The sequence below is a fragment of the Prionailurus viverrinus genome, chromosome A1 (genome assembly GCF_022837055.1).
Source record: "Prionailurus viverrinus isolate Anna chromosome A1, UM_Priviv_1.0, whole genome shotgun sequence".
Lineage (NCBI taxonomy): Eukaryota > Metazoa > Chordata > Mammalia > Carnivora > Felidae > Prionailurus > Prionailurus viverrinus.
Window position 1 is genome coordinate 189,068,446 of NC_062561.1, and position 27,578 is coordinate 189,096,023.

The following is a 27,578-nucleotide window of genomic DNA, read 5'->3' on the forward strand; positions in this document are numbered from 1 at the left end:
GTCTGCGTGGGATTCTCTCTCTTCTCCTTCTCTCTCTGCCCCTCCCCTGCTTATGCTGTCTCTGTCTCTCTCTAAATAAATAAACTTAAAAAATAAAGGTTGTTGGGAAACAGGATATTCAGAGAGTCTGAAGGCGTCACCTCACAGATTACTTATTAATTTCACAGGAAAATGGTACCTTTAAAATGGAGAGATCTGGTGTCACCACCTTAACCAAGCGATCAAACGTAGCATCGCTATTGCCGGGACAAACTGACGTTATATAACTCCTGATGTGATCCGGTAAGAAGGACAAAACATCACCTCTGTAGTTTCCTTGCCCAAACTGTTTTATCATGAGGAAACAGTCCAGAATATGGGACATTTTTTTTAAGTAGTCTCTAGGCCCAATGTGGGGCTTGAACTCATGACCCTGAGATCAAGAATTGCATGCCCTACTAACTGAGCCAGCCAGGTGCTCCCAAAATATAGGACATTTTAGAAGAAAACTGGCCTGGGTTTATCTAGAGTCAGTGTCATGAAAAACAAAGAATGGGACTCAAAGATATAAGGGGACACCATGTGTGAGCTTTGTTGAACCTGGATCCAAAAAAAACAAAGGTTATAATAAAAGACATTTGGGGCACCTTAGGGGAAGTCAAATGTAGATTGAATATTAGAAAATGTTATTGCCAGGCACCTGGCTGGCTCAGTCAGTGGAGCATGCAACCCTTGATTGCTCAGGGTCGTGAGTTCAAGCTCCATGCTGGGTGTGGAGCTTACTTAAAAAAAAAAAAAAAAAAAAAGGAGGGCGCCTGGGTGGCTCAGTCGGTTAAGCATCCGACTTCGGCTCAGGTCATGATCTCACGGTCTGTGAGTTCGAGCCCCGAGTCGGGCTCTGTGCTGACAGCTCAGAGCCTGGAGCCTGCTTCTGATTCTGTGTCTCCCTCTCTCTCTGACCCTCCCCTGTTCATGCTCTGTCTCTCTCTGTCTCAAAAATAAATAAACATTAAAAAAAATTTTTTTTTTTTTAAAAAAAGGAAAGAGGGGCGCCTGGGTGGCTCAGTTAGTTGAGCATCCGACTTTGACTCAGGTCATGATCTCACACTCATGGGTTTGAGACCCGCGTCAGGCTCTGTGCTGACAGCTCAGAGCCTGGAGCCTTGCTTTGGATTCTGTGTCTCCCTCTCTCTCTGCCCCTCCCTCATTCGCACTCTGTCTCTGTCTCTCTCTCTCTCTCTCAAAATAAATAAACATAATAATAAAAAATTTTTTTGAAAGAAAAGAATGTTATTGCATTAATCCTGATGTTCTTAGAATTGGTAATGGCATCATGATTATGTAGGAAAATGACTTCAGGGCTGTACACTGTCCAGGGCTGGCTTGTCACATCTGCAACTTCATTAAAAATGGTCCAGCAAGGGGCGCCTGGGTGGCTCAGTCGGTTGAGCTTCTGACTTCGAGTCCCGCATCGGGCTCTGTGCTGACAGCTCAGAGCCTGAAGCCTGCTTCAGATTCTGTGTCTCCCTCTCTCTCTGCCCCTCCCCCGTTCATGCTCTGTCTTTCTCTGTCTCAAAAATAAACAAACATTAAAAGAAAAATTTTTAAAAAAGAAATAGTCCGGCAAATTCAGTATTTATACACACACACACACACACACACACACACACACACACACACACACACGGAATAAATGTGGCTCTAAGTCAGCAGTTGGTGAATCTGGCTGAAGGGTCCTCTGTGTTCATTATTTAATCTTTTCTGTGTATTTGAAAAATTTCCAAACAAAAAGTACATTAAAGGAGTTGAAGAGAGTCTGTGGCTCTGGTGTGACTTGGAAAGATTTGGACTTCTGTCCCCCACACCTCCCATGGGACCTGCCTGAAGACTTCCAGGCATCTGTCGTCAGTGCAGCTTGTCGATAAGGAGCAGGCAGCTGAGTGGCGGTGCTTGGTTGCAGCAATGGGGACAAAAGGCTGGCCTGCTCACAGTCATGGGAGGAGGGGAGGAAATGTCTGCCAGGCACGTGCAACACCAGGAAACTCATAAAATCTTTTCTGGCTGTGAAATGTATTGTGCTTGGGAATAGTTGCTAAGCTGGGGTCTGCTGGCCAGCAATTAAGAGCAGGGACTGTAAGGTCGTTCCTAGATGTGTGGAGCTAAGTTCTCTGAGCTTCTGGGGATCCGAATGCAACCTGCCTGGGAGGATCCAGTGCCCAACCCAGCATGAAGACTGCCCATGTGTGTGTGTTGGGTACTACTGAAGCACTTCCCATTCTGCGTGGCCATTTCATCTCCATGGGGGGCATATTCCTAAACAGGAAACAAACGGTCTGTGGAGTTTGGTGCTCTTAGGTCCAGCGCCAACTCTGAGGATTCAGACCCCACTCTGCCTGGCCCTGGCCCACCGTGTGGTGGGTCCCCAAGAAGCTTCTCCAGCCTGGGGAGCAGGTGAATTCAGATTCTTCAGTAATCCATAGCCCCTTCCATTTGAGGCTAATCCTCTTGGGCCTGGTGGCTGGGAAAAAGGCAGAGCTCTGAAAGGTTTGAAAAGCTCTGAGGGCAGGGAGGAAACTAATCTCACTGAGCACATCTGCCAGTTAGAATAGATTGCTGGCTGCCAGAAATGGTGTGGAAGAGTCTTAATGCCACCCTGAGTATGATGCATGTTTTTGCTGGGCTGTGACCTTCACCTTGCCACCTTCTGCCCTGGGGAAGAAAAGAGCACTTGTATCTACTTGTATCTACTGAGTGCCTGCTAACAGTGTTGGCTTAGTTCGGCACAAGGTTCAGGTAAAATTGGACAACTTTGCAAGAAAATTTTTTCTTTTTAAGTTGTACAAAGAATATATGATCATGGGAGAAAAAATTAGGGAATATAGATAATCTGATATCATCGGAGAACAATTTAAATGGCCCTAAATTCAACTATCAACAGAGTACCTGGGCGCCTAGGTGGGTCAGTCTGTTAAGAGTCTGACTCTTGATTTCAGCCCAGGTCATGATCTCACTGTCATGAGATCTAGTCCCACCTCGGGCTCTGTGCTGAATGTGGAGCCTTCCCTCCCTCCCTCTCTCCCCCCTCACAGGGCACCTGGGTGGCTCAGTCAGTTAAGCATCCTACTCTTGGTTTTGGCTTGGGTCATGATCTCAGATTCGTGGGGTTCAAGCCCCACAATGGGCTCTGCACTGCCAGCACTGAGCCTGTCTGCAATTCTGTCTCTCCCCCTCTTTCTCTGACCCTCTCTCACTCTCTCAAAATAAGTAAACTTAAAGAAAAAGATTCTCTCTCTCTCTCTCTCTCTCTCTCTCTCTCTTCCACTTTGCCCCCTCCCCTGCTCACGCTCTCTCAAAACAAAACAAAACAAAACAAAACAAAACAAAACAAAACAAGAAAGAGAATATCATTCATTCTTTGAACGAATATTCATTGGGCAGCTACTCTGTATCAGGCACCGTGCTGGGACCTGGGGGCACAGCTGCAAATGGGTCAGACACGGTTCCTGTCCTCATGGGCTTAGGCCCATTAATGACCTATTGGTCAGGTGCTAGCCATTAATATCAATACTTGATATTAAGCAATCTGAGCATGAGAAGTGCCTTAATGACAGCCAGTGGCCTCTGAACCGACCGCTGGATGACACACAGGAAGGTGAGTGAAGGGATGAGCAATCCCAGCCGGAGGAGAGGTCCTGCATTTAGGGAGGGTGTGGGGGCTGGAGAGGCCTGGTCAGCCCTCCCCACCCCAGGATTTCCAGCCATACAGGAGGCTCTCCCGCCTTGGACAGCATTGATCTTGCCTGTCTTGCCTGAGTTGCCCATGTGTGCAAGACCAGGGAAGGTGTGAGCTGTGGAGGCGGTGCTGTGCCAGGCTTAGGCCCTGCTGGATAAGGGCTCCAGCAGCCGAGGCGCTGGGGTGGCTGTAAGCTGCCTAGGAGTCGGTCAGCCATCAGTCTCCACTCTTTGCTGTTTTGTATATTTCCACTTGCTCAGTTCCTGCCCATCAAAGACCAGAGCCTCACATCACACCATCTTTGCCCATTTAGTGGACTCTTTTAAAGCTTGCAGAGAAAATAGAGACACTGGCTTCCCAGAGTCCAATGTTTCATTTCTTGGTGACACTTTTTTGACATTTTTTTTGTTTTTTGAGAGAGACAGAGCATGAGTGGGGGAGGGGCAGAGAGAGGGAGAAACAGACTGTGAAGCCGTCTCCAGGCTCTGAGCTGTCAGTACAGAGCCTGACACGGGGCTCCAGCTTCCAAACTGTGAGATCGTGACCTGAGCCAAAGTCAGACACTTGACCAACTGAGCTACCCAGGTGCCCCTCTTGGGGACATTTTTTGAGGCCTTCCTGAGAAATGTGTTGTATCTGCTGTAAGGCAGTCTGAAGCGGCTACTTCCTCATCTCTCCTAAGAAGCATGAAAGTCTGGTGAGAACTGGGTCACAGGGTACTCACAGTTGTGCACAGGTGTGCGGACCCTTTGTCACATGCTCTCTGAGCTCAGCTGGGCCACCCCACCGCCTCTTCCAACACTCACTCAGCAGTGTTCTGCTCCTGCTTAGGCTGGGCTCGGAGGCTACGGGCGACCACACCAAAGCCAGGCCTCAGGGATCACCGTGGGGCTTGGCCAGAACAAGGACAGTGGTCGGGGAAGGCTTTCAAGGGTGAAGGGTGGGGAGAGGTTGGCAGAGTGAACAGGGGAAGGGGAAGGGTGATCCAGGCTGTGTAGATGAAGGCTCATGGGGAAGGGGGGCACGGGGCTTTCGGAGAGTGCAGTGACAGAGGCCTCAGCCAGGTGTGCGTGGTTTCCTCAGGGTGAGGTGGGTTTAGGCTGGGGGGCCTGTAGCCGCCCCACCTGCAGAGCTTTCCCCAGTGGGAGCTGCCACTGGAGCTCTCCACCACTGGTGACCGCTGGGGATTGTTCTGTAAATACCTCAGTTCCCTTGACCCTTGAAGATAACTCAAGACTCGTGTTTAATTTTTGTTTGTATCTAACTCTATGTGGCTTTATTTCATGGCATTTATTTCCAGGATCTTCCGGTATTTACTCATTGTTCCTTCAGAGGAACCTTCTGAGCCGTGTGACGTGCCTGTTTGTGGGGTTTCACATCTTTTTGCCACTGCCCATGGATATGAGTATATCCCAGTTATCTATTCCTGCCAAACAAATCATCCCTAAACTTGGTGATTTAAACAACAGTGATATGTGGGAAGCCTGAGTGGCCCAGTCGGATAAGCAACGAGCCTTCAGCTTAGGGCATGATCTCCTGGTTTGTGAGTTCGAGCCCCACGTCGGAGGGGCTCCAGCTCAGAGCCGGAGCCTACTTGGGATTCTCTCTCACCCTCTGTCTCTCTGCTCCTCCCTCCTCTTTCTCTCTTAAAAATAAATAAATAAACACTAAAAAACAAAACAAAAAAACAGCAATGTGGGTTGCATGGGGTTTCCTCTGCTGGTTTCACCTATGCTCATTCAAACAGCGCTGGAGGGGCTGGACTAGAAGGTTCTGGATGGTCTCGTTCTCATGTCTGAGAGTTGGCGCTGGCTATCACCTGGGTTCCTCTGTTCTTGTGGCCTCTCCACCTCCAGCAGGCTAGGCTTGCTTCCTTACATGATGGTCTCAGCATGGCACTCCAAGGGAGGAAGAAGGTGGGAGTTGCATGGCCTCTTTAAAGCCTCACCTCAGAAGTCCATAGTGTTACCCCCACCCCAGTTGCATTAAGATGTAATTGACACATAATGTCATGTTAGTTTTCAAGTGTATAAAAATGACTTGATATATGTACCTATTGTACGCATGTGAGTTTAGTTGACATCCATCATCTCACACAGTTACAAATGTTTTTCTAATGATAAGAACTTTTAAGATCTCTCTTAGCAGCTGTCAAATACACAGTACAGCATTGTTAACTAGTCACCATACTGTACCTTACATCCCCGGGGCCAATTTATAGCTGGAAGTTTGTACCTTTTGACCCCCTTCACAAGTTTCCGCCATCCCTGCCTCTGGTAGTCACCAGTCAGTTCTTTGTACCTTTGAGTTTGGCTCTTTCAGATTCTGCATGTAAGTGAGATAGATCATGCAGTATTTGTCTTTCTCTGCCTGATTTATTTCACTTAGCATAATGCCCTGAAGGTTTATCCATGTTGTCGCAAATGGCAGGATTTCCTTCTTTGTATGGCTGAATATTATTCTATTGTATATAAATACCGTGTTTTCTTTGTCCATTCATCAGTGGATACTCAGGTTGTTTCTCAGTCTTGGCTATTGTAATTAATGCTGCAGTGAACACAGGGGTACGGATAACTTCAAGATCATGTTCCCTTTCTGGCTTTCCTCCCTTTCCTGTCTTCTCCCACTTACCAGTCTTTCCTAGGCTCACCTCCTAAGCAAACTGTTTCTGAGGGAATCCAAGCTGAAAAGCTATTGACAGGGTTTGAACCCAGTACTGAGGACAGTGGAGAGCCATTGAGGGGCTTTTCTGTATGTGGGGGGACAGGATCAAATTTGCAAGGTCATTCTGACTATGGCTGTCTGACCCCATGACCAGTCCTGACATTGTGTTAGTGAGGACCAGGCAGGAGTGGAGAGAGGGCTCCCTCATCCTCCAGGCCCTCACTGCTGTTTCTAACTGCCATGGAGTGCCTTCTTTGTTCCACATGCTGGTCTGAACACGTGGTGTGCATTTTCTTGTTGTATCTGACAAAACCCTTAGGTTCCATTTTATAGATGAGGGAACTGAGGCATGGAAAGGCCTCTGTGCACAATCACCTGTGCACAATCACACAGCTGGACATGATGACTTGGGGATTTAAGCGCAGGGTTGGCAGATCCAAAATGTGTGTTTTTAGTCGCTTGGCAGTGGGGCCTTTTGGCTCTCTGTGCTCCATGCCAGCACTGTCCAGGCACCGTGAGGTGGGCCTTTGCTTCCTGGGTGCAGGCAAGTGCTGTCTTCCAGTAACGTCTGCTTCTCCTGCAGGTAAGTTCGAGGACAGGGAAGACCACGTGCCCAAGCTGGAGCAGATAAACAGTACAAGGGTCCTGAACGGCCAGAACTTCACCCTCACCAAGAAGGAGCTGCTCAGCACAGAGCTGCTGCTCCTGGAAGCCTTCAGCTGGAACCTCTGCCTGCCCACGCCCGCCCACTTTCTGGACTACTACCTCTCAGCCTCCGTCAGCCAGAAGGATCGGCACTGCCACAGCTGGCCCGCCACCTGCCCCCGCAAGACCAAAGAGTGCCTCAAGGAGTATGCCCACTACTTCCTAGAGGTTACCCTGCAAGGTGCGGCCCGACGTCGGGACCTGGTAGCCCCTTCCCCCCACACACAGAGGCTGGGATCTGAGAGGCATGTCCACCCAGGGAGTCCTTGCTGACTGGGGCCCATCCACCCAGATCACTCCCACTTCTCAGGGGATACACAGAGAAGGAGCTAGGATTCTCCCAAAGTACTGCCAACACCATGTAAAGGAGAAATAAAGCAGCTGATATACATACAGGCAGCCGGCACCCTACAAACTTACTGATCACCTGGTAGTTTTTCTTACAGTAACCTGGAACATTCCAAGTGATCCAAATGGGAGAGATTTGCAAGTAGGTCATTTTGGAAGAGCAGTCGTCGTACAGATAGGGTGGGGGAGGGGGTATGTTTTAGTAATAAAGTTCAGCAATAAAGTTACCCTGTTTGGGGACCTCATGTGAATCCCACTCTTCCCATTGTCTTAATATCTAGGTACTAGGTAAAATACCAGGTCAGAAATACTGTTGATACAATACCCAGTAACCCACCACAAACCAAAATGGTCCCAAGTAACAATGTAAACAGTTACAGGGGCACCCGGGTGGCTCAGTCGGTTGGGTGTCTGACTTTGGCTCAGGGCATGGTCTTGCAGTCTGTGAGTTCAAGCCCCATGTTGGGTTCTGCACTGACAGCTCAGAGTCTGGAGCCTGCTTCAGGTTCGTCTCCATCTCTGCCCCTCCCCTGCTCTCACTGTGTGTCTCTTTCTCTCAAAAATAAAATAAAAACATTAAAAAAATTTAAAAAACCAATATAAACAATTACAATATCAGGCATTAATTGAGCATGTACCATGTGCCAGGCACCTTATTGTAATGCTTTATGTATATTATGTCATTGAATTTCACAATGACTCCACATGAAAATCACTTCTGTTATTCCTGTTTTACCAATCCGTTTCCTCAACTGATGCTCAAGAGGTGAAGTAACTTACCCAAGGTCATTGCTAAGATTTGAATCTGAGGCATCTGACTCTGTAACTGTGCCTGTAACTGTAATGCCACCTGCCTTGACTCAGACTTTCACAGGCAAATGTGGAAGTTACCAAAAATCATAAACAATGTAAGACAGGATGATAATGCACAAATAACCAGTGTCATTCACACAAAGAGTGGAAATTTGAACAGTTGGCCTTTGCACATAAGTAGTGCCAGACTTTGCCATGTTGCCAGATATCTTAGTAGGACATTAAGATTCATTTCACAACATATACATATACCAGAAGATCATGTTGTGCACCTTAAATGTGCATAGTTTTTTTATTTGCCAATCATATGTCAGAAAAGCTGAGGTGGGGGAAGATTCCTCCATAAACTAAGTCAGGTGCTGGTTTTAGTTATGTATATCAAATGTTTGTGACCATTTATTCATTCAACAAATTTTTATTGGGTGCTTACTGTAAGCCAGGCTTTGTTACCATCAATAAGTAGCCTGTAGTCATGCCCCATAACAGAAGCTTTTGAAATGCTGTGTCATTCGCCACTAACAGCCAAAGAAGAGACACATGTTTTGTGGTTCTCTTTGTAGCCCATCAGCAAGCCCCTCGCAGCCCCCCAGAAGTTAGGGCGAAATTTTGAAAAATCATTACTCTAGGCTGACACCAGAAATCCCAGACCGAGAGCCAAGGTGTTTAAGATTCAGGAATGGAACTTCATACTGTTTCTAATTTTTCATCTTGTGTGTGTATTCAGCAATGAACAGCCTTGAACCTAATCACTTGTCTGCCAGTTCTCAGGAAGCACAAGGCAGGAAGGAGGGCCACTGGGACTCCAGAGTGAGGCTCTATGAAGCCGACTTCTGTGATTCTCTTTCAGATCATATTTTCTACAAATTCCAGCCTTCTGTGGTGGCCGCAGCCTGCGTTGGGGCCTCCAGGATTTGCCTTCAGCTTTCCCCCTACTGGACCAGAGACCTACAGAGGATCTCAAATTACTCTCTGGAACATCTCAGCACATGCATTGAAATCCTGCTGGTGTAAGTTCCATCCCTGATCTTTCTTTGTTTCCAAAATAATCGAGGCACTTGCTCTGGAGACCCACCTCAGGAGATCTCTCAAAGTCAGAGGGTTAGGGTAGTTCCCTGAGCTAGTGTCTCACAGGAAGTGAGCCATTGTGACTCCTGATAGAATGAGGTTTGCAGAGTTGGTCCTTCCTATTTTGGGTAGCTTTGAATTTGTGATTTTAAGGTCAAGGAGGTGGGGAGAAGAGAAGGTGATGGACACATCCTTCTGAGTGTCTGGGCTGTTTGCTCTGAATCCCCGTGTGCCAGTCAGTCTTATGGGTGATTACACTGAGAGACTTATAATCAGCTACTTTGATCAGATGTGGCCACAAAGCTGACCTCTTAGCCAGCTACATAAGAGGCCATGGCCTCCTCGCAAGGGTCCCTGGGAAGCTTGGTGAGGACATGTTCAGTGTATCAGAGAGGGTACAAAGAGGCAGCACAGACCCAACACCATGAAACTGATATTGAAGGTGCAGGTGTTCACTGGTGACCACAAGGAGGAGACAGGACAGAGAACCCCAGCCTGGCTGCTGCCCATCCCTCTTCCCCCCAGCATATGGCAGCATCTTCTCGATGCTGGCCCTACTGACCATGGGGCCAGGCCCCTGGAGAGCTGCCTCTCAGCCTCCTGATATGGGAAGCTGTGCCAGTAGCTGCCTTTGTCTCATCCCTGTGTGAACTGTCTGCCCTGCTCTCTGGGCCTTGTTTTAAAATCTTTGCTTGTAGAAGGTGCCCAGAAACAGAGCATATGGTCTGGTCTGAGTGCAGATAGGTGCCCCCAGATTCTTGGCCACCAGCCCTGCCTCTTCACCATGGTTGTGGCTCTGGGATGATCCTCTTCTCAGATCTGCAGCCTCCCTTTGCTTCTGTCTTACCTGAGCCTCTAATAGATTTGTTATTTCAAAAAGGTTTATGGGAAGCTTTTTTTTTTTTTTTTTTTTTTTTATGGAAATAAACCTGTTGGTTCCCTTTCCAAAAGGTGAAACTTAGACCCCAGGGGCAGCTTGCTTGGGATCTGTTTGCAGGTGCCTTGAAGGCAGAGGTGCTCATCTAAGTGCCGGGCCCTGTGCCAGATGCTGGGGATGCAGTGATGAGCAAGAGCAGAGGGCCCCCTCCCCCTGGAGCTCGTGCTCGGCACAAGGGACTAGGTGGTAACACAGAAGTTATCATCTGGGGGGTTGATCGCCGAGATAGGGCAGTACAGAGGCTTGGGGGGACAGCTACAGTCTGGGATCAGAAGGGGTTTTCTGTAGGAGGCAGATCCAGGTGTAGGTGTGAGGCCTGAGTTTAGTCAGAGGACAGGGGAGGCAGTGCTACAGGCAGTGGGTGTGGGCTGGGTACCACCCTGAGCTCACAGCACACAGATCTCGAATCCCATTTAGCAAGGGAGGGAGGGGCACCCTCAGGTGTCTGCTGCTGTGGCTTTGGACCTCAAGTCTCACCTAGGTCCTTTCCTTTCAGAGCTTATGACAATGTCTTCAAGGATGCTGTTGCGGTCAAGAGCCAGGCCTTGGCAATGGTGCCTGGCACGCCCCCTGCCACCACCCAGGTGTTGTTCCAGCCACCCACCTACCCCACCCTGAGCCAGCCGACGACACCAGCCCTGGCGCCATTTCAGACCCCCGTGCAGGACCTATGCTTGGCCTATCGGGACTCGCTGCAGGCTCATCGCTCTGGGAGCCTGCTCTCAGGAGGCTCTGGCTCCTCCCTCCATGCCCTGTACCCCACCCTCCAGCCCCTGGACGTGTGTCCCGTGTCCCTCCCCACGCCCCTCAGCATGCAGATGGCCATCGCAGCTGAGCCCAGGCACTGCCTCACCACCACCTATGGAAGCAGCTACTTCAGCGGAAGCCACGCGTTCCCCACGGGCTGTTTCGACAGATAGGGCACCTTTGGGCCACACAGGGAGCCCTTGGAGACCCACCTGGGCAGAGGACGAGGACACAGGTGAGGGGAGCTCAGCGGAGTGAGGCAGTGGGGAGGCCATCCCCACAGAGCCTCATTGTTACCCTTGAACGGAGAGGGTTCATGTTCTTTTTAAATAAAGCTGACCCCCAGCAAAACAGTCCATGACAACCTCCCCCGAGAGCATTCCTCTGGAAAGTGTCTTCCACATATGTAGCTGGGGTGCAAGGGGGTGGCTCGGCCACCACCCTCTGGAGGAGGGACCCTCTGAATTGAGAAAGACTTGGTGAGAGGCCAGGAGACTGGAAACTGGATGCAGACTGCCAGTCCACGAGCATGTTTGGTTTTTAGCATCAAAGACTTCTTTACTTCTCGCCAGTGGCAGCTACACTGAAAAAGAAGGGGACTGCATGATGTATCCTCAGGACCCCAGCAGGTGCCGCATTGGGTGCTCTTTCCCTGCCTCCATACAGAAGAGCTGTGTGTGTGTGTGTATGCCTAAGCGTCGGCCTTCTGAGGCACGGCAGCCGGCTGTCTTGCCTTTGTTGTCGGACCTAAAACCTTATTAGGCCTTTTAGATATCTCACATGCTGCTGCTTCCTGAAGTGACCTAGCTTTCTGTTCAGTAAGATATCTTGTTTACATAGTGTATCAGGGATTTTACGATACTTGAAAATTCCTTAGGAGAGAAAAAATGTTGATTGCCACACTGCCTGTCCCATGCAAGGGCTGTAGGTTCGGACCCAGCTTGTAACAACAAACAGGTAGTTGGGGAGAGCAACTCCCCAGGCTCTCAGTTCAAGAAGATTCCACATCTTGGATGCTGTGTTCACCTGTAGAACTTTGACAGCCACCCAGAGGAGAAGTGGTTGAAAGGTAGACAGAGGTTTACAACCAACAACCCTAACCCCGCTCCACCAGGTGCTTACGGTATGTGAGTTTGGCTAATAGGGAAGGCTAATAATGTGGAATGTTTGCTTCGTGCCAGCTAGAGTCGGGGAGCGGGGCATGGACAGGGGTATATATCACAAATACAGGCAAGCAATTGGTTGGATCGAAAGCCAGTGTTTGGGCACCTACAGCAAGAGGGCCCTCAGGAAGACTCTCATAACCATGTGCAATATGTTTTTATTCTGACTCATGGCTTGTGCTAGTTGTGTTTTTTTGGTTTGTTCCGAGTCGGGGCGACACACTGTTCACCCATCAGAACTGGGAGGTGTAAAGAACAACGGAGACATTTTGTTTGTTTGTTTTAAGAAGAACCCATCTTGGTTTTCTTGGCTTATTTGCCCGTCAGTGCAGGAGACTGGCTCGGGGACTATCAGGAAGGCGGCCGTGTGCTGCTGAATTGGATCCGAAGGTGATTTTCAGAGCAGATGAAGGCTTCGGTGTGGAAGCAGAATAAGAAGAGGTAACGCGAATAAGGCACCGGTGCCGCTGTGTCACATGAGTGTAGGAAGACTACACGTTTGTTTGTTGCTTTTCTCTTTTTCCTTTGCCAACCTCCTTCTATTTATGTGAGACTGGTTTGGATTCCAAGTTGTTGTGTCTGTCTGGCCTGGGACTGGGGCTTGTGAAGGGCCCTCCAGTAGAGCCTCACAGCCAGCCCAGCACGCAGAAGAAGGCGTCTTGCAATAAACAGATCACCTGCTCCTGGTCTCCGTTCTTTTCCTGGCCTTCGACTCTCAGCCAGCCCCGTCGGTGTCTCCGCTCCCGCCGAGAGGCTGTGGGGGGGTGGGCTCTACAAGACTGGCTCCTGTGGAGCTGGGCCTCTCTGGGGACACCCGGAGTAGAGCTTAACACCCCTGCCCTACCGCTAGTAGTCAGGGTTCCCCAGAGAAACAGCCCATCATATCTGAGAAATTTATTTATTTGCTATGTTTTAATGTTTATTTATTTTTGAGAGAGAATGAGCACGTGTGTGCATGAGCCGGGAAAGGGCAGAGAGAGAGCAAACGAGAAAGAATCCCAAGCAGGCTCCATACTGTCAGCACAGAGCTCAACACGGGGTTCAAACCCTCAAACTGCGAGATCATGACCTGAGCCGAAATCAAGATTTGGATGTATATCCGACTGAGCTGCCCAGGCACCCCAGAGAGATTTATTTTAAGGAATTGGCTCACACAGTGGGGGCTGACAAGTTAGGAATTTGTAGGGCAGGCCAGCAGGCTGGAAATTCGGGTAAGAGTGGATGTTTCAGTTGAGTCCAAAATCTGTAGGGCAAGCCAGAAACTCAGGATTTCTGTTACAGTCTCTGTAGCAGAATTCCTTCTCCAGGAAACCTGTTTTTGGCTCTTAACAGCCTTCACCTGGCTGGATGAGGCCCACCCACGTGGAGAGGAGTCTCCTTTACTTAAGGCCTACTGATTGTTAAATGTTAGTCACATCTACAAAATGCCTTCACAGCAACATCTAGATTAGTATCTGAACTGCCACACACCATAGCCTAGCCAAGCTACCACGTAAAATTCACCACAACCACTTACTAGCTGTCCGGAGGGAGTTGACTCAACTGTTCTGAGCCTTAGTCTTCTCACCTGTTAAAATGGGGGTGAGAACACTTGCTTCACAGGGTTCTCATGAGGATTAAGCAACATAAAGCATGTCAAAGCCAAACACAAGGTCTACTTTAAGATGTACCATTATTTTATGCACCAGTGAGAGAATTCAAGAAAAAGTCACCAACTAAGCCATGACATAGTGTTTAAGATTACTGCTGATTAAATAGTGTACTCTTATTTCAGGAACGTTAACACGTAAAAATATGTGTATCATAGAATGGATGGGCTATATATCTGCAATTATGGACAGTGTCAGACTCTTTTCTGACAGGAAGAGAGCCCTGCCCTCTACCCACCCAGGTTCCTACAGGAGAGCCATCCTGGAGATCTGGTGTCCGTGTGGAGCTGAGTGGTTCTCACTAAGCACAGATGCCTTTAGTTAGGAAGGGGAGGTGTGGGGAGAGCTGCCCAGGGCATGAAGCTGACGTCCAGCCCCAGGAGGTGTTTGGGAACCGTGTGTGTGGGCAGGCAGGGCTGGGCTGGGGGCAGTACTCTCCATCTGCCATAATCAAGTCAGGCAAGGCAGGAAGCTAGTCTAGATGTTGGGGACTCGACAATAAGGCAAATTCTGGGTTTACCAAGAATACCCACTTTACTGTGCCTCTGTCTTTAGGCTTCAGGTTCTCCACCTGTTAACCATAGAGATGGTTGAGTTGATGGGTAGTTTTCAAGCACTAGAGGGAAACTGAGCCATAGAGGCCCTGGGCCCCTGCCTTTCTTCAACCAGAGGGATCCACTTGTACCTCTCCCACACATGGGTGTTCTGTGTTAGATTTCCTAAGTTCCCATGCTGGGCAGTAGTTCGGAAAGCTTGAAAAACAGAGATGATTGAGGTGCCTGGGTGGCTCAGTCGGTTGAGCATCTGACTCTTGATTTCGACTCAGATCATGATCTCACGGTTCGTGAGTTCAAGCCCCACACTGGGCTTTGCGCTGACAGTGAGGAGCCTGCCTAAGATTCTCTTTTCTCCCTCTCTCTCTCTCTCTCTCTCTCTCTCCCTCTCTGCCCCTCCCCCACTTGTACTATCTCTCTCTCAAAATAAAAACAAACAAAAAGAAAAGCATAGAGGTGGCTTTAAAGGCCCTGCCAGGGCTGACATCTAGTTCAGTCCAGAGATTTTCAAACCTAAGCAAGCTGCGGAATGACCTGAAATCTCCAAGAGGAGTGGGGCCTGAGAATCTGCATTTTTAGCTGGCTTCCCAGGGATTCAGATGCAGGTTTTCTTTGAAGTTCCAATAAAGGACTGAATGTGCAGGCCCTGGATTGTGGGCCCAAAAGAGAGAGTAAGGAAACTGCATCCCAGGCTGAATTTCTGCACCATCTGAGTTCCAGACCTACACTTTGTTCCATATTTAGTTGTCTGTGTTTTATGCAGTATTTCTGTGTGAAAGGTTTGGACATGCAGATCCATTTTCCTAGGAAAACCGGCTTCCCTTCAGGTTTAACATCACCAGTGCCTGGATTAGGGTTGGGGTCAAGGTTCCACAGCCCTCTGGGTTTAGAGTCCATCTCTCCAAAGCCATCTGTTCTGTCATGTGAATACTCTTCTCCCTTAATCCTTTAGATCAGTGATTCTCAGCAGAGCTCACTTTTGCCCCCTAGAGGACATTTGGCAATGCCTGGAGACATATTTGGTTGTCCCCACTGTGGTGGCTGGGGGCCAGTGGATAGAGGCCAGGGATGCTGCTCAACATCCCACAGCCCAGGAAAGCCTCCACAATAAGAACTGTCGAGCCCCAAACAACAACAGTACAAGGTTAAGAAACCTCAACTCCCGTGTCATCTCCCAAAGAGGTCTCTGTAACAACCCTACTCACTCATTACTCTTCCTTTTCTCCATAGCTGTTCAAGCCATTTGAAATGATCTTTTTAGTTTGTGAACTTGGTTTGATGGCTGTGCCCTAAGCTACTTTCCCCCCAGTAGAATATAAAGAATATTATCACCTGGTGGTGGTGGCAGTAATCATAGCAGCTGACATTTATTCAGCATTTACTATGTATGTATAAAGTGCTATGCTAAGGCGTTTGCTCATATTTTTGGTAACCATCTTAGTAACCCTACAAGGTAGGAACTGTTACTGGCTATATTTTACAGATCAGAGAATGGGGACACGGGTTATTTGCCTGAGGACAGCAGTGGGGAAGGAAGGAGACACAATTCAAAAACAGGCAGTCTGAATCTGCCCTGCCGCCTCGTAGTACCTCAGTCAAGGGTTTTGAATGAGTGAAAGGTGGCGTGACTGTCCCAGCAGGCCATCTCACTCACCTGGTGGGGAATACATAACAGAATAATGGATATAGATTCATAAGAGTTGCCAGGCGTCCATGCTCCTGATGTATTGGGTGGCAGGCCTTCTCAGAGTGTACTCACCAGCAGACAGAGATATAGAAACAGCTTCTCGCACATCTGCCACGAGCTAATGTGATTTATGGCTCCATCTGTCTGTCCCCAGCAGGCTCTGATTTGGGAGGAGTTCCCTGAACCCCATCTGTGAAGGTGGGAGCAGGCTTGGGGCTTTCCCAGAGCATCCCCTGGGGAGGAACCTAACCTGTCTCTGGGCTGGCTCTGGCAATCCCTGGCCCTAAGTGCCTAGGAAAGAATCTAACAGCCCTCATTCACCTCATTTTTTGTTCCTCAGGGAAGACTTTTGTGACTTGAATTTCAGCAGAAAGGCCATAGCATTTTGCAGGAGTCTCAAGTCCAGATGCCCGCCAGGACCAGGCAGGTAACATAGTGAGTCCAGCTGGGTGATTGAGAGGGTGTGATGTGGTCAGTACTGTGTTGAAACCAGTGTCTCCCTAGAGGATATGGCTCCTACTCCGTTCTGGTCAATTATTGCCTTTCAAGGGTGTAAGCTCCACATTGCGGAACCTTCAGGAACCTCTAGGAAACCTATTAACTTTTCATTTAATTTAAAAATTAAAAAAATTGTTAACACAACAGAAGACAAATAAAACACATCGTAAGTTAGAGTAGTTCTTGGGCTGGAAGCATGCTACTTCTGGTATATAGACCAGAACATTAGGCCAGGAGGTCTGAGTTTGTCTGCTCTTAGCTAGATGACCTTGGGAAAAGCCACCTCTCCACTCTGACTTCTGTCTACTCATTTATAAGGTGGGAAGGGTATCACTTCAGATTTATGATAAGAAAACATGGAATATATGGTATCATTATTCAACAGTGAGTTCTGTGAGAAAGAATGTGAATAAGTGGGCCTCTCCCTTCTTTGGGGATGCAGGTGAGTCTCTGAGCTTCACTTCTTCCGACCAAGCTCTAGCTTCTAAGGAAGAACTGGGCCAGTTCTGACCAGTGTTTCAGGCTGCTGCCCTTGCCCGGGATACAAGGGACAGGATACACAGGAGGTCATGCCTTCTGCAAAATGGGAGGATTGGGACTGGAGTAGTCAGTCTCCAAAGTTATGCCTGGCTGGGGAGCACTTCACAGTGACAGTTCTCCAGGTCTGGGGTGCAGCCTGCGGTATCCTCTTACCAGGACCCTCAGGAGATGTTCATGCACAGCCAGGTTTGCACGCTTCTCCCCGCTGTAAGTGCTCTGACCCTGTGTGTGCCCATTCTCCCAGTAGAACCACCAAGAGAGTCCCTTAATAGCTGTTTGGTGAGCACTTACTATGTTCCAAGGCCTGTACTTGACACTTTCCTCATACTCTCTTACTCCCCCTATTCTTTTTTTGTCCTCACAGCATCACCCAGAGCTAATATTATTATCACCATTTTCCAGATGACGATACTGGGGCTGAGGAAGGCTCAAGGTCTCAATATGGGTGAGTGGTAGGAATGGGTTTCACATTTAGAAATGCTTGAGGAGCCCATGTGACCTCCAACGCCATGTCACCCCTAGATGACACATACACACGGCCACAAAAGCCCAATCACTCAGGATCTCACTGCCCACCCCTTGCCCCAACCAGCAGCATACACTCACACTTTGGTGATCTCAGGGCAACAACTGGGTGGTGGAGCGCCACCTAGTGGTGGTCTTAAAAACCGCTCTCCAGGGGCACCTAGGTGGCTGAATGGGTTAAGCGTCTGACTTCAGCTCAAGTCATGATCTCACGGTTTGTGAGTTCGAGCCCCGCATCAGGCTGTGTGTTGACAGTTCAGAGCCTGGAGCCTGCTTCGGATTCTGTGTCTCTCTCTCTCTGTGTGTTCCTTCCCCGCTCACTCACTGGCTCTCTCTCTCAGAAATAAATCCAAATTTAAAGATGCTTTTGAAAGTTCCTGCTCCACCAGATGAGTTTGGTGGAGGGAGACAATTGCCCTGGCAGAGTGAAAGAGATGACTCCCAAGGGTCAGGATGAAAGTCATGCCTGGGGTAAAGGGCAGCAGAACTGAGGCCTGTGGAGGGGCCTCAAACAGCATCTCAAACTATAGCATCTCAAACAGTGCAGGAAAATGATAGAGGCTTCTCTTTCTGGAAGCCAATGAACATGGGTTTTTACACTTTATCCTTGCAACTCCCCTGTGAAGGAAGGGGAGGTCTTAGGGGCCTATTTTACACATGGACAAGATAAGACACATAAATCCAGCAGCTTGCCCACGTGCCTTGAGTTAGTGAAGGAGGCAGCTAGCCCTTTCATCACACTGGTTGAGAATGACAGTGGTGATGATGGAGGTGATGGTGGTCACGGTGGCAGCAGCTAATATTTGCTTGTAGCAAATGCTTGTAGCATGTCAGCTGTATGAGGTAAGTACATTATTATCCCCATTTTCAGGTGAGGAAACAGATTCAGAGGAATGGATGAACTTAGCCCAAGGTGACACAGCTTCTAAGTGGTAGAGGAGGGATTCAAACCCTGGCAATGTGTCTCCAGCGCTAAAGCTCTTAACCAATGCCCCTTCTACTGGCTGAGGAAGCCTCCTTACTGAGATGCCAGCAAAATGGATGCTTTGCTCCAGCACACCTCACTCCGTCTACCCTCCCAAGCTGGCCTGAGAAGCCATAGCCTCCATCAGCTGGCGATGCCCAACCCCACATTCTCCTCAGAGACTCACTCTCTGCTGTGTGACCTTGGGCAAATGGCTTCCCCTCTCTGAGTCTCTGTTTCCCTATCTGTGAAATACAGAGCTTAAACTAGTTGGGCTCTGAGGTCCTGCTATTCCAAGTCTGTGAATCTATAATGACACTGGCTTAAGAATTTCTCTCCTGCTAACAATTTGAATTTGTCCTTGAATCAGTTACCAATCTAAAGACAAACTCTCTCTCTCCTCTCCCTCCTCCTCCTTCTCCCTCTCCCTGCCTCCCTCTCCCCCTGCCCCCTCTCTTCTCTTCTTTTCTCTTCTATCCTCTCTCGTCTCCCTTCCTCCTCCTCTCGCTTTCTCTCAATCTCTCAATTTTCAGCCTAATTATGGCTAACTGTCTGTTATTTAGAGACTTATTATCCAAGCTCATTATGAGTAATTATTCAGTCTGGAGGGGAAACAGCAACACTGCTAGTTTAATTTAATGCTTACCTAGTTCACTTAATTAGCAATAAGTCTTGGCAAAACGATGGAATGCAAGGGGTCCTGGCTTGGTGGGGGGTGGGGGAGGCTGAATGCTGTTCTTGGGAAGATAAATAAGTTTCAGGGCAGAATGTGGGAGGAGGCAGGAGGGAGCTGCCAGCAAGCTGGGCCATGCCATCTGTCTAGACTGAGGATGGCCCATGACAGTGAAAGGTTGTACATTACACGGACTGGAAGGGCCACGTGTCAGGTGACACTTATGAAGCACCTGCTGTGTGCCGGACCCTGTGTAAGGCTTTGAGCAAACCTTATTTCTAATGCCCCATATCTGGGACTTACACATTCTAGATAATTTAGATAATCGGCTCTCATAGTGAGTATGTTCTCTTTTTAGTAGCCTTGCAGTAATTCTGATTAGTCAAGGAAAACATTGCCCACTTGATGCTGTTGTGTCTGCTACATATCTCTCTTCACAGAGGGAGGCCATAGGTTCAGGGCTTTGGACTGGCAACAGGATCTCACTGTTGTTCAGCTTTGGTTTTTTTGATAGTTTTCATCTGTTCATGACAAATGATGTTGGCTTTCCATATATAGAAGTGATGTAAAGTTTCCATTGTAGCAAAAATAAGTGAATTGTCATACAGGAAAATATGGGGTAAGAAGTCAAGGTGAGGAACACTGCCAAGGGGAGAGGAGAATGGAAAAGGGTCCGTTCTGTGCTCTGGGTTAGGGATTATCTAGCCAGGAGGCAAGCCGACCCCAGTCCTCCACTCCCATGCCCTAGACAGACTCATAATCAGGCAGAGATGACCCAGATGCTGCCTCAGAATCCTGGGCTGGGCTCCAGGCACCCACCAGGAGGTCAGAATGACCCTTCTGACCACATTTCCCAGCCAGCCAAAGCCCCTCGCAGTTTTTCCAGGGCACCACTGTGCAAACCAGGACATCCCAGCCCCTTCTAGTCCCTCTTGCCCCTCCCATGGCCCCTTGGCCATCTCATACTCTCTGATTTCTCCTCAGCCCTCATTGGTCCTTCTGGTCCCCCTTTGTGCCACTAGGTAAACAGGCCCAGAAGGATGCCTCCACGGCCAATTAACAGCAGAGCCATGGCAATGCCAAAACACCTTCCTGGCTAAGCCCTGGTGTGTCCCTCCTTTGTCTGCCAGCCTTGGAGCCTAGGTCCACGGCCCTTTCCTGGAAGTGCCACACCTACTCCTACCCACCGTCTGACACCTGCCCTGTGGCCCCTGTGAGAGTCCGTGTGTTACCTTTCCCAGGTGACATCTGTCTCTCTAAAGGAGCCCTGTCTCCCTACCCACAGAAAGATGGGTGGCAAGGTAGGGTGAGGGCACATGGAAGTGTGCCCACCGTGCTTCTTGAACACCACCTTTGGCTACTTCCAGGGGGGTCAGGAGTATTGCAGTCCACATTCAAGCCTCCCTCTGCCATGTTGCAGACTGTACAGGGTCTCAGGGCCAAGGTTTGGCCTATGCAGCCGTCCTGAGTCCTCTCCCACCCCCAGCGAGCTAGAAACCGTCCCCAGACAGCAGAAAACAAAAAACAAAGACAAAGGTTTGGAGCAAACAATGTCTGTTCTTATCCCAGCTTTCACTGCTGGCTTCGTAGCCCCCTGGGAGCCCCGCCTGCTTGCTCAGGCCAGCCTCTTGCTCACACGCTCATAGGTTACGCCTCCGATGGTGGAGATCTGAAAGAAGCAGCGGGAACAGAGGGAGTCAGTGCAGGGGTCGCTAAGTGACATGGGGCACAGCTGGAGGAGGACTGGCCTCAGTCCCAGCCCTGAGTAGAAGTGAGTGGTTGCACCACTCCTCTGAACTTCAATTTCCCAATTTGTTACACAAGTCACTGTGCAGACTCAATGTGGTGAAAGTGCTAAACAGATGTCAGGGCTGATGTGGCTCTTTGTAGTATAACCTTCCACCTGTCTGTTCATTGAAGTTCACCCACTTCAAGCACTTGCCTTGCATTATCCCATTTAATCCTCCCAACAATGGTGTAGCGTTGTGCCCATTGTACAGATGGGAAAACTGAAGTCTAGAGGAGTCAAGTAAGCCCTCTAAGATCAAGAGGCCACAGCCTCTGCACACACAGCATTTATGGGGCACCTGTGTTCGGTGATGGGAAGATAGGGTCCCTGCCCCCAAGGAAGTGTAAGATTTCTTGAGAGAGGCAGGTGAGAGGATGCTGTTCCATGAAGCCCCACTGTGTGCTGTGTCCTGGGCTTGAGGCCATCAGGGACCCAACATCGTGGGGCACGTACATATCATCAATTGGTCCTGAGACTCAACAGAGGAGGCTGCCTTCTCACGGGAAGTGGGCAGGTGGCAAATGGAGTTTTGTCAAGGGCAGCAGTGTGAAGTGATGTGTGATTTGTACATGGAGCAGGATGGAGCAGAGGGGGAGCTGCAAGCAGGAAGGAGGCTGGGACTTGGTCTAGAGCCATGGTGAGAACATGGCAAGCGTTGCTGATGGTGGCCTGGAGGGGGAGGACGGATGGCCACGTAATGCACTCCCTGCTGGTGGAGGACAGAGAAGTCCAGGATTATTCCAGCCTCTGGAAATGGGAGATGTGCCCACAAGACAGCTTCTCTGTGGTGCTTGGTCTGTGTGCATGTGCATTTGTGTGTGTGCATGCCAGTGCCCTGGTGCATACATGCATATGCACGTGTGTGTGTGTGTGTGTGTGTGCGTGTGTGTGTGTGTACACGTGACACACCCTGATCTCTGAGCACTGCTCACACCACACAGGCTCCATGGTCAGGAGACCTTAGGAATCAGGAGACAGGTTTGTTCAGTTTGGGGAGATCGATCCTCTTGTTGGGCACAAACCTGCTTCTGGGTCTCCTGCCCTGGGTTCTCCCCACACACCTCACAGTTTGGGGAGCTTTGCTTCTGGGAGTCAGAACTCACTGGCTGACATTTAATGTAAAAATGTGTCCAAAGCTTTTACCAGATTCTCTAAGAGATCAATTTCCATCCAGGAAAAAATGGATAATCACTTTTGATCTTTTATATATTTTTTAAAACACTGGGCATCTTTTTCATTTTTAGATTTAAAAAAAAAAAAATTAGAGACCCACCAGCCTGGGAAGAGCTGGCAGAGACCTAGTCTAGAAGTCAGCCAGTGGAATCTGCCTCCAGCACAAACTAGCTGTGTGGCTTTGGACAAGTTACCTGTTGTCTCTGAACCTCTATGGCCAGTCTGTAAAATGGGAATAATGAGAGGTCATTGAGTCTCTTGGACCTCTAGACTGGGTTTGAGATGAAGAAAACAAGGGAGAGAGAGAGAGAGAGAGAGAGAGAGAGAGAGAGAGAGAGAGAGAGAAAGAGAGAGAGAGGAGAAGGGGGCAACAAGGAGGTGGCAAACCCTACCTCCCTCATCACTTCCCTTCCGGAGAGCCTTGGGAGGGTAGACTGGACCCCAGGGAGCTCTGGCCCAAGACATAGGATCACAAGGTGGGGAATGAAGTGTGGAAATGCCTGCTTTTTGCTTTTAATTTCATACCCATTTCTTTCACCTGGGGAAAATTCTGGAACCCCGGGAAGAAGTAACGGGCCTCCAATCTGTGTTTACAGAGCACTAAGTGTGGGAAGGGGCCATCCACAGATGTGTGTGTTATCCCTGACTGCATTTTTTAAAAGGATTAATTCAATGCCAATGTTTAATAGTCTGGAGATTTCACAAAGAAGTGCAAATTTCCAGCTTCTCTTGAAAACTCAGAAGGTCTAGCAGAAGGGCCTGGAGGACGTGGAACAGTATGGTGGCTGCCCTTGCAGGGCCCACCCAGACTCCCCCCTTCACCTAAACTCTGGGCTTCCACACTTGTGCCCCGGTAGTGGCAGAACCAGACTGCCAAGCATCAATTCCCAGGACTGTCGTAGAAGCTAGGTGCCCTCCAGCTCACCGCTTAGCTCCCGGTGCTTCAGTCCCCTCACCTGGAAGATGGAGATAGAACCCCCGCCTAACAGGTTGCTCTGAAGATCAAACCAGATGACGTACACCGGGTGCTCAGCACAGAGCCTGGCACACAGGACATGCTCACAGAGCCAGGACCCAGAGGCCCGGCTCTCAGGGGCCATGGCTGGAGGCAGAAGAGTGTTCTCATCATTATCCCAGGAACGAGCAGGACACTCACCTCCACCAGCTTGTCACCCACGATCTCCGAGGTCTGGTGATAGTTAGGGAAGTCTGCCACTATCTTCCCACCCTCCATCTGCACGGTGGCCTGGGAGGGAAGCATAACACTGAGCCTGAGTTGGCAGACACCCCCAAATGCAGGCCAGCCCCCCAGGGAGGAAGGGCTACCTACAGCCATCGCAGCCCCCTCTGGCATTGTTTGCCTTGTAGATAGATATACGATGACCTATGTCTGAAGATACGGGTAACAAGCACGAGTCGCTCAACCTTGCTGTGCCTCAGTTTTCTCCCCTCTAAAGTGGGGGTAGTAACTGGACCTACTTCAGAGTTATTACGAGGACTAAGCAATTTCATATGACATGTATAAAGTGCTTGGCACGGTGCCTGGCACATGCTGAGCACACCTTGTTAGCCACGGAGTTAGTTACGATCCTCACTGATAGGACAACGATGATGTCAGCCAAGGATGTGGGTGCAGCTTCGTTTGTAATTGTAAACAACCTAAATATCTAGTCTGGACTGTCCACTGGTAAGTAACCTAAATATCTTATCAACGAGGGAGTGTTAGATGAATGGTAGGCTTTCCATACTACAAGATACTATGCAAGCATTAAAAAGAATAAGGCAAATCAGTATGTGCTGACTCAGAAAGACATCATGAGAAATGGTTGAATTTTTTTAAATACACAAGTGACAGAACATGAACGTTATGACTACTTCTTCTCCACTGGGGCAGCCTAAGGGGCAAAGTACGCACGGTCATGACTGGGGCTATAGAGAGAGGGGACCCAGAATGCACGGAAGACCTGAGGGACCAGGCTGGGTCGGATGAGGACAGTCACCTTTTACTTCTTTCTTATGTAAGATTGTGGTTTCAAACCCACATGAGTCTGATTCTAGGGTTGTCAATCTCTAGGCTACGTTGGAAGGCAGCATGAAAAAATGGTTATGCTCTCTGAAGCCAGACTGCCTGGGTGTGAAGGTGCACCCATGCTATGCAACCGGGACAAGAGGGCAAGCTGTTTAACCCCATGGCTCAGCCTAACTCCCTCATCTGTAAAATGGGATAGTAAGTGTAGCAACTTTGTAGGCCTAACTGCATTAACATATGTGAAGTATTCAGCAGGTGTCTGGGATATATTAAGTGCTTGGCACATGTTAACAACTTTTAACAATTTCGTTACAGTGTCTGTTATGGGGGTAGCATTAAAAACCAGGAGTGGTTAAGTTGCCAAGTAACACAAGTACTTAGGGGCTGGAGGCTAGACTTGAGAACAGAGCCTCAGCTTGGGGTATAGCCCCAGGGGACACGCTTGAGACCAAGAAGTTAGCCAGAGGCTTGGGGAAGGAGGGAATGGCGGCCAGTGGCCTCTCACCTTGAACTTCTTGCCCCCCACAGTCTCCATGTCACATTCTTTGCCGATGGTGAACTTGTTGGTCATGGAGTGGCCGCTCGGGTAGTGCTGGGACCAGATGAAATTCTGCCCGTCCTGCTGCACCTCCGTGACAATCTTGAAGTTTCGGCCCTTTTCGATAACATCGCTGGGGAGCCCTGGCCCAGGGACAAGTAGAGCAGCTGTGTAAGAGCTGCTTACAGCTTGTGGCTTTGAGAGAGGGCTTTCCTCCCTAGTGGCAGGCTAGCGCAATGGTTAAGAACACAGATCCTAGTTCTACCATGAACCATGAGCTTGGATGAGTCAGTCACTACCTCTCTGAGCCTCAGTGTTTCCATCGACAAAGTGGGGATAATAAGGCCCATTTCACAGGGCTGTTGCAAGGTTGAAATCAAAGTGATAGTGTCTTGTAAAACTTCTGGCATATAATTGACAATAAATAACAACTGCTCTTCTGATAGTACCGTAGCATACACAGACTGCCAAGCTCACAAAGTCCTTGAACGAATGGGACCACCAACACCGTCTCCTAAGGCTCTTACTTCGCAGATTAGACGATGAAGACCTGGACCAGGAAAGGGGCTTCTCAGCATCTCAGTGGAGGCTAGCAGCAGAACCAGGTCTAGCATTCAGACTGGCTCCCTTCCATTCCACATGAGACTGTTGTAGGGGAAGCCAGGCACCGATCCTTCAGGGCCACTCGCAATAATTGACCCAGAAGGACTCTTGTCTCCCCTGTGCCCTGCTCTCAGGGCCTCTCTGGCCACTGGGAGGTAGGGCAGAGATCCCCGGGGCTGTCCCTTGACTCGTGACAATGGTGCTGTCTCAGACTTAGATAGTGCACCAAGACTTCTGCAGGATTGTCAGGACAGCTGTCCTGTGGGTTCCTCACACCCAGTGCCACAAATGGAGTGGTGAGAGGAGTGGCATCTTTGATCTCTTCCCGTAGTTCCTAGCACAGGAAGAGAGGCCCGTGTTTGTTGAATGGCCAAGTGAATGCATGGCTTTTCAAGCCTGGTCTCTATACTGACCTTTTGGTTACCTCTCCCCAGGTAGGATGTGGTGGCCCCCCTCATCATCTCATCATAGGGCCCTGGGTTCTAATGATCTCTGTCCCTAATTTACAGTGTGACCTTGAGGCACCCCATCAGTAGCATCAGGCTCGCCCTTGCATATAGCAGGTGTTCAGTATACATTTGAATGAATGAATAAACCAATCAGGTCTCCACCTCACTAACTACTGGCTATGTGACCTTCGACTAGTCACTCCACTCCTCTGGGCCTCAAAGAGTTTGGGTTCCTGGCCCCAAGCTGGCTGTGACAGACCAGCCCTGGGAAGGGGTACTCATGCACTCACTCACCAAGACGCTTCATGAACTCGTCATAATTCTTCTCACTCTCGATCTCGTACTTGCCGCTGAAGGCCATTCTGCTGGAGAGCCGGAGGGCAGACAGCAGGGGGATGAGGGAGAATGGTCGTGGTGCTGAGGGGCCTGGTGCCCCAGCTTATAAACTCTTCCACATGCTGGGGCTCGGCCCCTAAGTCACCCCACCTCTCCCTCCAGCCCCTGAAGAGGAAGCACTTGCCACTTTACAACGTGGGCAGGACCTAAGAGGAGCAGAGCCCTGAGGTTAGTCACCCTGGGGAAGAGCTGGCTGTAAGCCCACTGCCGCTCCCAGCAAGGACGAGGGCAATGCCGTGGCCTTTGAGGCCTCATCCGCCACTGCCATCCCACCCCCAAAACTTCCTCCTTGCTCTGCCCTCCAGCCACACTCTCGTCACCCCTTATTTACTCGTTCACCCTCTCATCCATCGACCAAAGTGCACCAAGCACCTCCTGCATGCAGGGCTGGCACTGAGGAAACACAGATCCATGAGACATATCCCCTTTCCCAAAGAGCTCCGTGTCTAGTCCTGAGACGAAACACCTGCCTGCAGAGAACCCTCAGCAGGCAGCATGTTAGTCCTGAGACAGATGCAGATGTGTGGCCTGGGGCTCCAGGAAGGAGTGAGCTCTGCAGCTGGGGTCTGGTGCATGTTTGTGTAGATGGCAATGCTGGTCCAGAAGGAACAATAGGATTTGGATGTTTATTTTCTTTTTCTCTTTTATTTATTTTTTTTAATGTTTATTTTTGAGAGAGAGAGAGAGAGAGACAGAGTGTGAGCGGGGGAGGGGCAGAGAGAGAATGGGAGACAGAGTCTGAGGCCGGCTCCAGGGAGCGGTCAGCACAGAACCCAATGCGGGGCTCAAACTCACGAACTGTGAGATCAAGACCTGAGCTGAAGTCCAACTAATGCTTAACTGACTGAGCCACCCAGGCACCCCATGGATTTGGATATTTAAAGAAACAGGAGGGCTGGAGAACACAGGGCGATGCTATTCTAGGATGAGCAGAAGCCTTCAGCTCTTCTCTGTTTCCTCTCTCATCCTTGCTTTCTTTCTTACTGACCCTAAGTATAGCACATAAATAATAGCCATGATCACCATGTAAATACAAGAGTCCATTCTTTTTTTCTTTGCTCAGCATTAGTTTGTAAACACAGTCCCATGTTTCTATAAAGCTGCCTTTTTTTTTTTAAGTTTATTTATTTTGAGAGAGAGAGAATGAGCAGAGGAGGAGCAGAGAGAGAGGGAGAGAGAGGATCTGAAGCAGGCTCTGTGCTAACAGCAGAGAGCCTGACATGGGATGTAACCCACGAACAGTAAGATCATGACCTGAGCCAAAGTCAGACACTTAACCAACTGAGCCACACAGGCACCCCCCCTTCATATGATTTTTTTAAAAAGCATCTCCTTAAACAGAAGCCCCAGGATGGGA

General features: G+C 49.3%; 2 protein-coding genes across 5 annotated transcripts in view; one reads left to right on the forward strand and one right to left on the reverse strand.

Moving 5' to 3' along the window:
* Positions 1-17,463, forward strand: part of CCNJL (cyclin J like) — a 62,813-nt gene extending 45,350 nt beyond the window's left edge. For 3 of the 4 annotated variants that reach the window (XM_047875759.1, XM_047875737.1, XM_047875749.1), the window contains 3 exons: positions 6,960-7,262; positions 9,090-9,249; positions 10,741-12,830. In XM_047875759.1, coding sequence (XP_047731715.1) covers positions 6,960-7,262; positions 9,090-9,249; positions 10,741-11,164 — 887 coding nt within the window. In that variant the 3' untranslated portion in view covers positions 11,165-12,830. Of the gene's footprint in view, positions 1-6,959; positions 7,263-9,089; positions 9,250-10,740; positions 12,831-17,446 lie in introns of those variants that run through there. The other variant, XR_007155749.1, reaches the window with a different exon arrangement.
* A 3,343-nt stretch (positions 17,464-20,806) lies between these two features.
* Positions 20,807-27,578, reverse strand: part of FABP6 (fatty acid binding protein 6) — a 40,121-nt gene continuing 33,349 nt past the window's right edge. Inside the window, exons 3-6 of the mRNA XM_047868179.1 lie at positions 26,120-26,190; positions 24,741-24,916; positions 23,363-23,452; positions 20,807-20,913 (exon numbers count right to left, since the gene is read on the reverse strand). Coding sequence (XP_047724135.1) covers positions 20,860-20,913; positions 23,363-23,452; positions 24,741-24,916; positions 26,120-26,186 — 387 coding nt within the window. The 5' untranslated portion in view covers positions 26,187-26,190 and the 3' untranslated portion in view covers positions 20,807-20,859. The remainder of the gene's footprint in view (positions 20,914-23,362; positions 23,453-24,740; positions 24,917-26,119; positions 26,191-27,578) is intronic.